Source organism: Bombina bombina, chromosome 7 (assembly GCF_027579735.1).
Source record: "Bombina bombina isolate aBomBom1 chromosome 7, aBomBom1.pri, whole genome shotgun sequence".
NCBI lineage: Eukaryota > Metazoa > Chordata > Amphibia > Anura > Bombinatoridae > Bombina > Bombina bombina.
The window spans coordinates 493,880,660-493,895,643 of record NC_069505.1 but is presented as its reverse complement, the minus strand read 5'-3'; the positions used below and the strand labels follow the sequence as shown (position 1 = coordinate 493,895,643).

At 37.6% G+C, this 14,984-nt stretch overlaps 1 protein-coding gene across 1 annotated transcript in view; it reads right to left on the bottom strand.

Annotated features, from left to right (window-relative positions):
• Nucleotides 1–582: 582 nt before the first annotated feature.
• The window catches only part of TGFB1 (transforming growth factor beta 1), a 38,177-nt gene continuing 23,775 nt past the window's right edge, over nucleotides 583–14,984 (bottom strand). The window contains exons 2-7 of the mRNA XM_053721640.1: nucleotides 13,212–13,369; nucleotides 11,403–11,517; nucleotides 11,073–11,150; nucleotides 5,345–5,489; nucleotides 3,659–3,812; nucleotides 583–2,445 (exon numbers count right to left, since the gene is read on the bottom strand). Of these exons, the coding sequence (XP_053577615.1) occupies nucleotides 2,287–2,445; nucleotides 3,659–3,812; nucleotides 5,345–5,489; nucleotides 11,073–11,150; nucleotides 11,403–11,517; nucleotides 13,212–13,369 (809 nt within the window). The 3' untranslated portion in view covers nucleotides 583–2,286. The remainder of the gene's footprint in view (nucleotides 2,446–3,658; nucleotides 3,813–5,344; nucleotides 5,490–11,072; nucleotides 11,151–11,402; nucleotides 11,518–13,211; nucleotides 13,370–14,984) is intronic.

Here is a 14,984-nt window from a genome sequence, read left to right as displayed (position 1 = left end):
CTGTGTATAGTGTCATGGTGTAGTGGTGTGTGTGAGGGGGAGGCTGGCACTGCTGCCATGTATATGTGTCATGGTGTAGTAGTGTGTGAGGGGGAGGCTGGCACTGCTGCTGTGTCTGTTCTGTACCTGTGCTGTGTATAGTGTTATGGTGTAGTAGTGTGTGAGGGGGAGGCTGGCACTGCTGCTGTGTCTGTTCTGTACCTGTGCTGTGTATAGTGTTATGGTGTAGAAGTGTGTGAGGGGGAGGCTGGCACTGCTGCTGTCTGTGCTGTGTATAGTGTTATGGTGTAGTAGTGTGTGAGGGGGAGGCTGGCACTGCTGATGTCTGTGCTATACCTGTGCTGTGCATATGTGTCATGGTGTAATAGTGTGTGTGATGGGAGGCTGACACTGCTGCTGTCTATATGTGTCATGGTGTAGTAGTGTGTTAGGGGGAGGCTGACACTGCTGCTGTCTGTGCTGTACATATGTGTCATGGTGTAGTAGTGTGTGTAAGGGAGACACTGGCACTGTTGCTGTGTTGTTAATTTGTTTTTTTGTATATTTGGCCTGATGTAGTAGTGTGGGGGACACAGAAACATGTTTTTTTATAGTACCAATTTTTATTTTGCAGATTGACATTTATTAAATTAATATATTTATATAAAAATCTCCATAAAAAAGAAACGACAAATGAAAAATGTAACAAATCCAGCAAAAGTATTATCATCCCCTTCTCTGTCAGTGTCCCACATGATAATGTATAAAAAAAACACAGGCGAGTAATGAGTTTAAGAATTATGGAGGCAGCCCTTCTGGTTGGGTCTTTAATGATTGAGATATGGGTTTTGTTTATTGGTGGTTGATGTGGTGGAAGAATCTAAGATATTTATCATTTACTAATGCTTATTAAATATCTTACATTTTTGAGAGTTATCTTTTTTTTTAATTGTATTTTAAAAGTAAAAAATAAAACATTTGCTACCAGAGATGTGTGATTGATCCTTGAATATATTGTAATGTGATTAACTCTTAGTTATAGGTACATAAAACCCACCACAAATTATAACAGAATGAACCTCTGAGTTTTTGTTTAAGTTCATGATTGCCTGTGTTATAGAAATAGGAAGCGTCTCTATGGTAGGCAAACGCTTTGACTCCATCCATGTGTTAAAGTTGTCAAAATAGAGAACTTTCTCTGTTTGACTTTAGAATGTTACATAGGATATTGTCTTGACAGCCCTTGACCCTTTCACAGGACATAAGTAGATGACCTTTATGTGTGTAAAGTCTATGAATGTGTCTATGACCTTTGCCATTTTTTTGACAACGTGGCATATGTCCAGATGTACATTAGTACAATGTCTGTCCTGAACTTTGACCTCCAAGGAATTTAGAGTTTGTGAAGGATTACCATTACCAACTGTCCAACAGAGTGATCATAGCTGTTTGTACAGTGAAGTTACCTTTATTGAATTATGAATCACCAGTTGGATGTTAGGATTAACTTTCAAGCACTAGAGAACCATTGTCAAATGGACCTCTTTGTTAGCCTCTTCAGGAAGCTTTTGTCCCATTTCTTAAAGCTTTTTTGAGTTGCGGGAAACCTCTCTCTGGTCAACAATTCTGGAAAAGCATTTTCTATATTATTTGACAGTCATTGGTGGTAAGACAGCTTTTTCAGATCTCAGAAATTTATAGAAACATTTTCCATTGTCTGAAGATCAAATGATAGTTGGACATCTCTTTTTTGATACCCAAACAAAGGAGAAGCATTCTCCTCATTTCTTAATGTTGTTGGGTTTGGGGGAACCTTTCCTTAGATAACCAACAAATGGAGATGCATAGTCCCCATTATTTTAATGCTATAGTATAGTCGTGTGACTGTCCTCTCCAAATGCTAGATAAACACTTTCTATTGTGTGAAGTCCACTGGCTGGTAGGACACCTCTGTTCTAATAACCAACACTGGAAAAGTATTGTTCTTGTTGATTAAAGATCATAGGGTGATAGGGATTCTCCTCTCTCTAATCACTGAACCCTGGAAAAGTATTGTTCATTCCCTGATTGCCTAATCCCAGAGTAGCGTTGTTTGAAGGCATTTGGTTGGTAGGATATATCTCCTCTGATCTCCAACGCAGGGAGAAACACCATCTCATTGTTTTGAAGACCATATGATAGTCGAGAGTCTCTCTCTTGATCACCAAACCATGGAAAAATGCTGTCCTCAAGGTTGGTGGACATTGAGGGGCTGGGGCCATCACGGTTCTGTACCATATCATTCTGTTGATCATTGATGATCCTATATCAGCTACACTGACAGGATTTGACCATCATATTGGATAACTGCTCCACCTTGGCAGTCCGACCAACATAGTAAATTATGGGAAGTGGTTCAAGGACATCAGGAACACAGCAGGGTGACACAGAGGCTTCAGGATTGTTCTGGTTATACAAAGCCATAGCCTGTGGAGCAGAAGAAAGTCTTAGCCAAACCTCAAGTAACAGTGTATAGATCTAACTAGCATCATTTCACAAAGTGTAATGTTCTTTACTAGTGTATAAGTACTCAGTATTACTATACTTTCATATATACACCAAAAAATATCAGCGCTAAAACAGCCAACAACTTTCCTATTTAATTAATGACCCCACATATAAGAAAATTATCACTTATAACTTAGAACCCAATAAATTAAGAGCAATGCAAAAGTTCACATAGAAAAAGACAACAATAAAAAATAATAATAAATAAGGTGAAATAAATAAATTACCCAAACGTCCATATGAATTAGCACAGATAAAAGCCGTTATTCAAGTCCTTTTTGAAGGTAATGTAGCACAATTACCCAAGTTGATGCAGCTCCTCTTTGGATGATCTTTCTTCTGATCACCCGGATAAGATACAACTAGAGCAGGGGAGTACAAAGAAGCGCAAAAAGAAAACAAGCTTGAGTAATTTATTGTGGCAAATAATATAAATAAACATAGAAACTTACACTCAGGTAAGCAGAAATGATCGTCTTAAAAACAAAGTCATCCGGTGTAAACCTGCAGCGGTCTGAATCCTGCTCTGCAACAAGCTGAAACGTCTATGATGGAGAAACAAGCCGGCAAAAACTTGGTTCGGCGTCTGACGTCAGTATGGAGCTGGAATCGGAGCGTCCCCCTCAGATGGATCCCTTCTCTGACCGCACAGTAACAGCTGATGATAGAAAATAGTCCCCTAAACAATATCCCTACGCGTTTCGTTTGGATCTCGGCCAAACTTTGTCAAGGGTAGCACAAAAGTTCAGAAGTTAAAACAGACCGCTGCAGGTTTACACCGGATGACTTTGTTTTTAAGACGATCATTTCTGCTTACCTGAGTGTAAGTTTCTATGTTTATTTATATTATTTGCCACAATAAATTACTCAAGCTTGTTTTCTTTTTGCGCTTCTTTGTACTCCCCTGCTCTAGTTATTACTATACTTTCCTTAGTGCGCAAAAGTTAGAAGAAAGTGCTCATGCATTAGAGGAGTAAACCTATTTAGATTCTTATTATTACTAGACCTTTGCTCCAACTATAGGTGCAGATATTATAGTACTTAGAGAGTAGATACTCATCATTCTTTATTGTGGTGTTATGTTATCTGTAGTGGAGGGGATAGGTGATGGAATACTTAAGAATCACCATACCGTGCTGTAATAATTTTCTGAGCTCCAAATATAGGGGCATGGTCCCATACAGTAGTTTGCATCGTATCCTTTGGGTTCATGAATCCATTTCCAGCCCAAGTCTCTACGGAAGTTGATGTGAAGGGGTCGTACACAGCATTTCTTCACCTCCGATCTGGAAAACATGGACACCTCGCATTATTGTTTTTTATTAGAATTTAAACTAGGTTAAATTAAATAATAATAAATGCATTATATATATATATATATATATATATATATATATATATATATATATATATATATATATATATATATAAACTTAACATTTAAAAAAACAAAAATTTTGTATTTGTTTTTAATAGTTATTCCTAAATAACATAGTAGATGAGGTTGAAAGAAGACAGAAGTCTATCGAGTTCAACCTTTACAAATCTTAATATACTTACAATAAAAGCTCCAGTTTAAATTAATCCCATTAAAAAAGTGACCAATTTAACACCAGTATTAAATATCTCTGAAATCTGTTTCTAGCCAGAAATGTATCTAAATAATTTTTAAATGTATCTAAGGTATTGGCTTTTACTACCTCCTTAGATAATGAGTTCAAAAATGTGAGTGCTCTTTCATTGAAAAAACGTTTATGATGCTGGATATTACATTTTCTTTTGCTCCAACTTTAAATTGTAACCTCTTGTCACAAACAACTTTCTTGGAATAAAAAGAGTTTCCGCCACCTCTGTATATGGGCCCTGAATATGTTTATATAAACTAATCATGTCACCTCTTAAGCGCCTTTTTTTCTAGAGAAAACAGTTTGGCTAACCTCTTCTCATAGCTTAAATTCTCCATTTCCCTTATTAGTTTTGTGGCACTTCTCTGAACTCCATACTCAAGGTGAGGTCTTACCATGGATTTATATAGTGACAGAATTATGCTTTCCTCCCTGGCATTAATGCCACTTTTAATACATGCTAGTAACTTATAAACCTTAGAAGCTTGTTATCTATAAGTACCCCAAAATCCCTTTCCTCCTCAGTTTTGCTAAGTCTAGCCCAATTTAAATAATAGGTTGCCTGCTTATATTTACTTCCAAAATGTAGAACCTTGCATTTTCAAGTATTAAATCTCATTTTCCATTTACCTGCCCATACTTCTAATTTTTCTAGATCCTCTTGTAAATCAAGTTCATTCTGCCCTGACCTAATGACCTTACTCAACTTTGTATCACCAGCAACAAGAGATGTTGCTATTTAATCCTTGCCCCAAGTCATTAATAAAAATATTAAAAAGAACAGGGCCCAGTACTGATCCCTTGGGGACTCCACTGATTACCTTTGTATAATGAAATATATTCATACGATATGATTAGAACATAGGAGAAAGGGTTAATAGTTGTTGAATTACAGGTGTATAGAGATCGGTTCCACCTAGTGCCCTTACCCTTTTAAATCTCATTGTCTAAACTCAAACAGGATCTCTGAGGAAGTGCATCTAGGGTGCAGGAAATGTCAAATTTCTACAACTTTAGGAATGTTTTTTTTATACTAAATCTGTTACGACACTTTTAAATAACCTTTTTTTTATGGTAAGTGCACTTTTCTTTTGTTGATAAATAAACAGGGTTTACTATCTGATATTTTAGTTTTCCCCTTTTGTACACAAGAATGTATAAGTTGTTTAATTCACAATTAAGAATATACTCACTTGAAGCAGAACTCTTTCTCCACCGACCTTTTCCTACGGGAGCTATGACTATTTTCTAGTCGGTCCACAGGGGTGGATGTGATAAGGAGGTAGGGCAAATTTGGAGGCTTTAAATTTGACAAGTCACCCCGTTTTCCGTCAAATCCTTTATAGATAAATAGAAGGTATTTATAGCCAAATAAAGCACCATTGTTTTTTTTTTTTACAATGTCGATAATTTGTTATATATATGAAAAAATATATGCAATAAAACGACACAAAAGTGAAAATTTTAACTTTCATAATTCAGACAGCACATAATTTTAAGTCTTTCCAACTGACTTCCATTATCAAATTATGCACAGTTATTTTATATTCACACTTTCTGAGGACCAAGCTACTACTGAGTATGTGCATGAGATCACAGTGTATACTTATAAGTCTGTGATTGGCAGCTGATGGCTATCACATGATACAGGTGGAGGAAGCAAATTGAAGTCAACTACAGTGCTAGAAAATAATAGTAAAAAATAAATAAACCTAAACTGCATACTGGCTAAGATGGTGGTGACCAGTGTGGCATGAGGGAGTGAGAGGTATCAGGTACTATACCAACATAACCCAGTTGGCATTCTGTAATTAACATGAAGGTTTTGCCACTAAATTGAAACATTGACACATATAATACTGATAGTGCTATATCAACACCAACCAGTTGGTGTCCTCATACCATTGAAATGGACCTTAAAGGGACAGTATACACCAATTGTCATATATCTGCATCTAATAGACACCACTGTAAAGAATTTGCACAAATACTGATATAAAAATCCAGTATAAAACCTTTTAAAAATTTACTTAGAAGCTCCCAGTTTAGCACTGTTGATGAGGTTAGGCTGTGACACCCAGTGAAAGGGGCTGAGAACAGATTCCCACCCCTGCTAAAGACCCATTACACAAACAGAAGCAATCTGAAGTCTGTAGACATCAGTATACATTTAAAAATTTGGGGCTTGGTTAGGAATCCGAAAATCAGCAGAATGTTATTTAAAAATAAGCAAAACTATACATTTTTACAAAAACACCCCAAATGGGATATCTACAAAACATTTATGCCAAGAAAAATCTACTGTACAATGTCTCTTTAAGATGGTCTTCCTTTACTGTTAGATTGAACCATCAGCTATCATGTATATCTGGCTATTCTTGATGAAAACATTGACCAATATATTCCGATGTTGCTATATCACCATCACCTAGTTGACCAACTAACCTGAAAGCTTAACCTCTGAACTTCCACAAATTTACTTCTGATGGTCCTATATTATGATCAACCAGTCAGTGGACTTATTGCTAAATCAAACTCCTGATACACTCCTCATGGTATGACAAAAAAGAACAAATACATGAAAGGGAGTTGTTAGGTGCACACCACCATCAAGATAAAAGATTTAAAATAATTATATTAAATAATATATATATAATTATAAAAAATAAATAAAATACTCTAAAAGACTCAAAAAAGACGACAGGGAGGAGATCAAGTTGGAGATAGAATAGAAAGGTAAATACAAAGTCTTACTATAGAGCTGGACGTTAAAGGGATAGTTTAGTCAACATTAAACTTTCATGATTCAGATAGAGCATGCAATTTTAAGCAACTTTCTAATTTTCTCCTATTATCATTTTTTCTTTGTTCTCTTGGTATCTCTATTTAAAAAGGCTGGAATTTAAGCTTAATAGCCAGCCCATTTTTGGTTCAGAACCTGGGTAGCACTTTCTGATTGGTGGCTACATTTAAAAACCAATCCGCAAGCATTACCCAGGCTCCTATGCTTACATTCCTGCTATTTCAAATAAAGATACCAAGAAAATGAAGAAAAATTGATTAAAGGAGTAAATTAGAAAGTTGCTTAAAATTGCTGCTCTATTTGTATCATGAGAGTTTAATTTTGACTTGACTATTCCTTTAATAAGGTTCCCCTGATTTTCTAGTTGATAGTAGGTGTCAGGTGGGGACACCTTTGGATGAACTAATTAAATGCCCAAACAAAAAGGAAAAACAAATAAATCCCAAAACCCTGAAAAAAACTCATGTTGTCATATCAACATATTAACCCTCTAACATTCTCATACCAGTCTAACAATATAGATCAGGGGTCATCAATTGTGGACCTCCAGAGGTTTTGGAAATACATTTCCCATGATGCTCAGCCAGCAGCTGGCTGAGCATCATGGAAAATGTAGTTCCATAACCTATTGAGAGCCACAATTGATGACCCCTGATATAGATTCTAAAGAAGTACTTTCTTCTAAATAGAAACCTTGACCTATATATGGAAGTCTAAATTAAATAAAACTAAAGTCCATCTTAAAGGTGACATAATACCCATATGCCATTTTCTTCTTAAATGGAAAGAATCCACAGCTGCTTTTGGGAATTAAGAACCTGGCCACCAGGAGGAGGCAAAGACACCCCAGCCAAAGGCTTAAATACTCCTCCCACTTCCCTCATCCCCCAGTCATTTTTTGCCTTTCGCCCCAGAAGGTTGGCAGAGAAGTGTCAGAAGTTTGTTTTTCGTCCCTTATGGAGGGTAGTACTCTTCGACATGGGACGGGAGTTTTAAGTAATCCTATCAGTCTCTCAGTGAGGGTCTGGATGAAAGTTAAAGTCCGGAGATGCAGGAAGAGTCTTTCTGCGAAACCATCCCGACTCATTTTAACAGCTCCACAAGCAATCTGCGTTGTTGAACTTCGCTTCACTGCCTGCTTTCTTCTCTCAAGTCCATTGCGGAGGCGATGCTACTAACCTGTCACACTTGAAGAGCCGTTTTCCTGTTTCCACTGCATAGATTCTGGTAAGATTGGTTCATTTTACTTATTCATGAATGTACTGTCATACAAATGTTTCTGGTGAGGTGCCTACCTTGTGGGATTTACTAGACTGTAGGGTCTCAGTGGGACTCCTTTTGTATCTTGGAATCAAGGGTTAATATCTCCCGAGGGGTATTATTGAACAGGGTTTTTTTAAAATCATGTTTTTTATGTGATTCAATCTGCTTATGTGTAGTGTTAACTGGGCTCGTGGCTTGGAACATAAAGGCATTTGGAAGTGACCTGACCGTACGGTTCACTTTGTGACTGGGCATGATTACGTTCTGGTCTTCCATTTTCCCATTCCTGACTATGTGGCGACAGAGAAATTCTAGTCCGCAGGGGTCTGGTTCATAGGAGGTGGTGAGTGCCCCAGCCATTCTGTGTGTCAGGTACCGTTTAGTTCTTGTTTTTCTTATAGTCCATATTTGCATATTCTCTATCCAGTTATGGAGGATTCTGATGCTGAGACTGTTCAAATTTTAGATTCAGATTATTCGTCCTGTGAAGAATCTAGTTTGGCCTCGTTGACACATGTCAATCAGTTATGTTCGGTATGCCGTATTAGAGCGCCTTGTTCCCTGGGCTCGGGGAATCAAGGGACCGCTGAACCAACCCCCTCTGGGGGCCCTGTCCTCCGAGAGGCGAGTTCCCTACCGCTCCCTCCTACTACACATGCGGATAACCCAGATTATGTTTATCCCTCCTTGCAGGGTGGTTTGTCCCCCCCGGAGGTTGCAGCACATTTTCGCTTCCACATATTTTTGGTGATTATTCGTCTGCAGAGTCCAGATGTTTATTTGCGATTGTGCTTGTGCCCTATTGTCCCGGGTCTGCTGGCCTTGACAAACATAGGACTAACATGTCCACAGCTCCCCACCCGTATTTTTTATGTGGGGCATCATTATTTATTCTTCTGGCACCTTTCACCCTGATATTTCTTCTACTGTTTTGTGTTCCTCGGCAGAATGACTGGGGGATGAGGGAAGTGGGATGATTATTTAAGCCTTTGGCTGGGGTGTCTTTGCCTCCTCCTGGTGGCCAGGTTCTTAATTCCCAAAAGTAATGAATGCAGCTGTGGACTCTTTCCATCAGAAGAAAAGAAAAATATCAGGTAAGCATAATTTAAGTTATCACTTGAAAGTAAAAGCTGACAAGAACATATCACATGAACATCTAATCTCTATGTAAAATAGGAAGATATTTTACATCAAAATTCCTTTAGCTCAGTTACAATTATCCTTCAGTTACTGTCAGCTGCATGTTGGAAACAAAAAACCCAGCCAATCAGCTTCATCAGTGGTGAAATCACACTTTACTTTGATCTCATGAGAATTCACTTAAATAAAAAATGTGAACAGATATCCTGTCAAAACTTGCCAAAATGGGTTTCCAATGATTAAAGGGACTTTTAACACCTCTAGCTTTTGTGTAGAAACATATGCCTAATTTACACTCCTTAAAGAGGCCATATAAACTAATTCTGTAACCTCACTAGGGAGGGTAGGACAAAGAACGATTTTTGATGTAAGAGGTGTTTAATGTCCTTTTTAAACCCTAGAAACATATTTTTTCATGTCCATTTAAAGTGCCATATTATAAAAGGGTTAACTTATGTAAAACAGTGTGTGAAAAAAAGTGTAAAAAAGCTTATGTATTTTAATAAAACTTCCAAAAGTCTGCAAAATTACTTACACTTTAGTGTTGCCAAGTGTAGCCTGATCTACCCCCCCTATTAGTGTCCCAGTCCAAACCTTGTGCTATCATATAACAAAGTGTGCATGTGAGGATAATTACTTATGCAAGTAAGGGGTTTTAGAAGACGCTTGCTTGTTTCCATGGGGATAATGTCACATTCTTTTTGAAAGCTTCAGCATTATACTGTGCACTGCTTTAGACAAGTGCCATATGACTCTGCTCCCTACTGTGCACAAGTGCATTCTGCTGAAGCTATGGCCTGGATAACACCTTCCATATGGAAATACCCAGGAGGGAGCTTGCTTCAAACAAAACTATGCCTGAATTAAATTGGTTAATGGGGTTAAAACAGAAACCAATTTTGCAGGTAAGCTTTGGCTGCTTTTATATATTTAGAAACTGTTAGGTCATACTCTTGTGTGTCCCTTTAAGGCTGTTGATTTAGATACTTTGTGAAAAAGTTATTTATAACGGATTGGAATTCCGTTGCTGAAAAGTAACAATGCAAATGTTCTGACTCAATGGTGTATTTAGTTTTTGTGCTGCCCTAGGCAACAGGAAATCTGCTGCTAACTGAATCCCCCCACCCCCAATATTTGCCTCATATATTTTTCACAACCAAGGATGGCCAAGTAAGAAAGGATGTCATGCACTTTCATAAGACAACCGGGATTAATTGATTAGGGCAATGGTTTTAAAACCTGTTCTCAGGCCTCCTTAACAGGCCACATTTTGAGGATATCTAAACTGGAGTGCAGGTGAAATAATCAACTGATTAGTAAACATGGTTATTTTACCTGCTCCTCATCCAATGTAATCCTGAAAACCTGGCTTGTTGGGAAGGTCTGAGGACAGGTTTCAAAACCACTGACTTAGTGGTAGGAAAGCTCCATACTGTAAAACTACCCTCTAAAAATCTGATGCCTCCCACAAATACTACTGCACTAGACACACGTCTGGTTGGGCTATGGCAAAATATGCCCCATATCTGATCAGGTAAAAACATGTAAAATCATATTTTTAATGAACTGGAATAGACCCCTTTGATAGATATTATAAGGGCCCCCATGTTCATCAAGTACCACTTTGATTGTGTGTTACAATGAGCACCTGATCAATATTTTTGAGAGCTTCCTTACTGAGAATTTTATTGAGGTAATGTTCTTATAACCATTACCTTCTAAATTAAGTTTTAATTCCGTTTCCGCTTCTTCACAGTTGCAGGCCACTTTTAGTCTAAATATTTCTTCTTCCTCTGAAAAAGAGCAAGACAAGCATAGGTTAATCTCCTTACACAGTCTTCTAGTTGGGTTGCTAAAGTACCAGAGACATATCGTAGTCCTTGTCCACAATTCCTAGGGTCAATGTGTCCATGTATAGTCGTGTTTAATCCAGTGAACTTTTGAAATGTGTTGCCCCAACCCTCAGTTATACACATTTGCAACCCAACTGCCTTGCTGTAGGGATATATTTATGTCCACCAGAGTGTCCCATAGTCATATCTCACCTTTATCGGTCAGCCACATTTTTACAACTTCTGTGACATCAAATGAAATCCACTCGTCTGATGTTCCAGATGATACAAACTTGCTGTTGATGTACCTGGAATAATTCCCTTTAACCTGTAGTGGAAGAGAAGGGGGGGGGGGGGGGGTTACAGTTCAGTAAATGTATGCCTAACCTTTACTCTGTAACGCATCATAGTAGTCTATAGGAAAATAAGTCTATAAAGCATCATAGTAATTCTTAACCTTATGTTATTTATTTATATTGTGTTTTATTATTACACAGGATCCATAGAGTGGAAAGGTGAGGTGGGAAAATGAATTTAGAAGATAACCAATGAAAGAAAATTAAGATAAGGTGAGAAGAAAGAAGATAAAAATAGATGGTGAATATATATAGTTGACATAGATACTAACAGGCCGGAAAAAGACATTGATAGAAAGAAAGATGGTGGACAGAAAGAAAGATGGAGAAGGAGGTCACAGTAAAAGGATAAGTAACGGAGATAGAATATAAAAGTGAACAGAAACAGTGTCAAATGGGTGACATTGAGAAATACATAATGTATTGAAATGATTGAAGAATAGACTGAGAAGACACAAAGGGGGAAAGAGAATGTGGGGATAAAGAGAGAATTCATAAATGAAGAAACAGTTGGGGTATGGAGATATAGTTGGGTAGATGGAGATACCTTGGGAGAGGGAGAGAGAGTTGTGAGGTGAAGAGAAAAAGTTGGTTGATGGATAGAGAGAATTGAAGAAAGGAAAGTTGTGGAGATAAAGGGAACAGTGGGGAAATACAGAGATAGGATTGAGAGATAAAGAGTTGGGAGGAAATAAAATGAGAAATTAAGCAGAAATAGACATAACAATCTGGTGGTGAGAAATGTATAGAGAGAGAAATTAGAGAAGACTGCAAGAAGGAGATCAAGTTGAAGATAGAATATGATCTGGAGGATGGAGAGAAAGTTGGGGAGAGAGAGAGAAAGGTGGCAGAGACTTGGGGAGAGAAAGTTTGGAGAGAGAGAGCAAGCTGGATATTGGAGAAAGAGTTGGAAAGATTGAGCTGGGGGGGAGGAGTTCTGAGAGACAGTAAAAGATTTGGGCCAGATAAAAAAAGTTACAAAGAGAAAGACACGTTGGTTTGAAACACAAAGGGATACAAGGAAAGATAGAGAGAAAGAGAGCCAAAAAGACAGATGGACATAAAGAAAGAGAACATGGGATGGAAAGAGAGAGGGACAATGTGAAGGAGGGATGGAAAGACAGATGGACAGAAAGAAAACTGGAGAGCTGCTGCTTACAAAAATATTGAAAGTCTACAAAGGAATTGAAGGGATATGAAACCCAACATTTTTCTTTTGTGATTCAGAGCATACAACTTTAAAAATGTTTCCAATTTGCTTCGTTCCAATGGTATTTTTTTATGAAGAGATACCTAGGTAGGTGTCTGGATCACTCTGTGGCAGGAAATAGTGCTGCCATCTAGTGCTCTTGTAAATGGATAATATTCTTGCAAAACTGCTGCCACACTCCTCACTCCTGAGCTTAACTTCCCTGCTTTTCTACAAAAGATACAGGGAGTGAAGAAAATTTGATAATAGAAGTAAATTAGAAAGTTGTTTAAAATTGCATGCTCTATCTGGATGATGAAAGAAAGTAAATTTGGTTTCATGTCCCTTTAATTCAAACTATTTCTACAGCTGATTGTTTAATGGAAGGCAGAGAGGTACTTGATATTCTTATAGAGAATCACACCATATCTACTTGATGCATTGTCTGCTTAGATCCCACTTCTGACACCATCTTACCCTGTATAACTCCACGCGTTCTTCCCAAGGAATCTTGTCCTCAGTTGAGGGAGCTTTTTTGAACATGTATAACTCTGCATGGTGTAGTCGGGACATGTTGCCTAAGCTTTGTCTCAAACGAGTGGCATCAAATTTAAATAGAAATTTCTTTTCATCATCTAATAGAAAACAGGGATTAATTAACAAATAGATTTTATTGCAAAACAGGAGGCTTCATATATTTGCATCAGATGTTTACTGATTCCCAACAGTAGCAAATAAAACTATACAGAAAAAAATAAATAACATTATATCAAAACTGTACCAATCAGCACTCAGCAGCAATATAAACTGTTCTGATGAAACCCAGAACTTCCTTAATTTCCTTTTTACAATTGTTGGAATAGTTTGTTTTCCCTTTGTTTTCATAAATAACTGTTTTAAGAGATATAACAATTACATTTGTAGCTTTGTATTTGTCTACAACATTTTTTTCTTCTATATATCATTTAGTTTTCTCACAATGTTCACTTTTTAGAAAATTCTCCAGTGAAATCCGATCTCTCAGATATTTGGAAAGTTCTGGGATTTTGCCATGATCTATTTGTGGAACAAGTTTAATGACCCCTTTCTTAATAAATCTTCCACGAAAAAATGTGCATGCCCTACTTTTCATTCTATACATCTTTCTATTCTCTTTAGATTTCTATGGTATATAAATACTGAAACATCCTATCAAAACATTCTGCTTGTCTCTAAATAAAAAAAATAGTCTAATGAAAATATATTTAGATTGTCAGATCTCTTATTTATCTGAACAAAACACTAAAAACATCACCTAACGTTTTCAAACTTTACAGCCCATTTTTAGCTGTTTGAGATTTCCTAACCTCTTTTCTTTCCTATGGCATGGAGAGTACACAAAACATTCTAATTACTAGTGGGATATTCACTCCTGGCCAGCAGGAGGCGGCAAAGAGCAGCCCAACAGAGCTGTTAAGTATCACTTCCCTTACCCATAACCCCCAGTCATTCTCTTTGCCTTGATCACGGGAAGATGGCGAAGATTGTGTTTGAACATTTTAATCCTTTTAATGGGTACTATTCCCTGTAAGTAAGGATTGGGGCTATGCTGTGTCCATATCAATCTCTTTAGTAAGTGGCTATTAGCAGTAAGAAGACGGTGAGGTGGTCTTTGTTTAAACTTCCAACATTATTGCTACCCCTATTATAGAAACCCAGAGTCGGTTACTCTGCTCTTTCTTTTCTATAGGTCCCTGGTACAAATGGTGAAGCTGTCACACCTCAGAAAACAGCTCCTGCCTGACAAAGCAGGATCCACAGGTAAGTGCTTTCCCTTATAGGTTTGAAGGTACTGGCACTATAGGGGTTAAATACTTGTGGATAGTATTTTAATCTGTTTTAGGGGCACTGCTTTTATGTGAAAAGAGGCATTTTTTTTATTGGGGCTCAGAGATGGAGAGTGTATGAAGTGTTTGACAGGTGTTTGTTTTACTTGTTGCAATCGCTTTTTCAGCTCAGCTTATTGACCCAATCACTTTTTTTGCTGCTGTTTGTTTTCGCGCTGTTTTTGTTTAGTGCAATTTAAAAAAAAAAAAAGGGGTGGGGTTTATTGCGATCACGTGACCGCTCCTCGGCACTTCCAGTTTTCGGCTTCGAGTGTGGAGGTTGCAGTTTCCTCTATCTACTGGGGCAAGTGGATTTGGGCTGTTCCGGTAACAAGGAGGTGTATTTTGCTACCAGGTGTGTCCGGTTTCTGTGCTAGTGGGACAG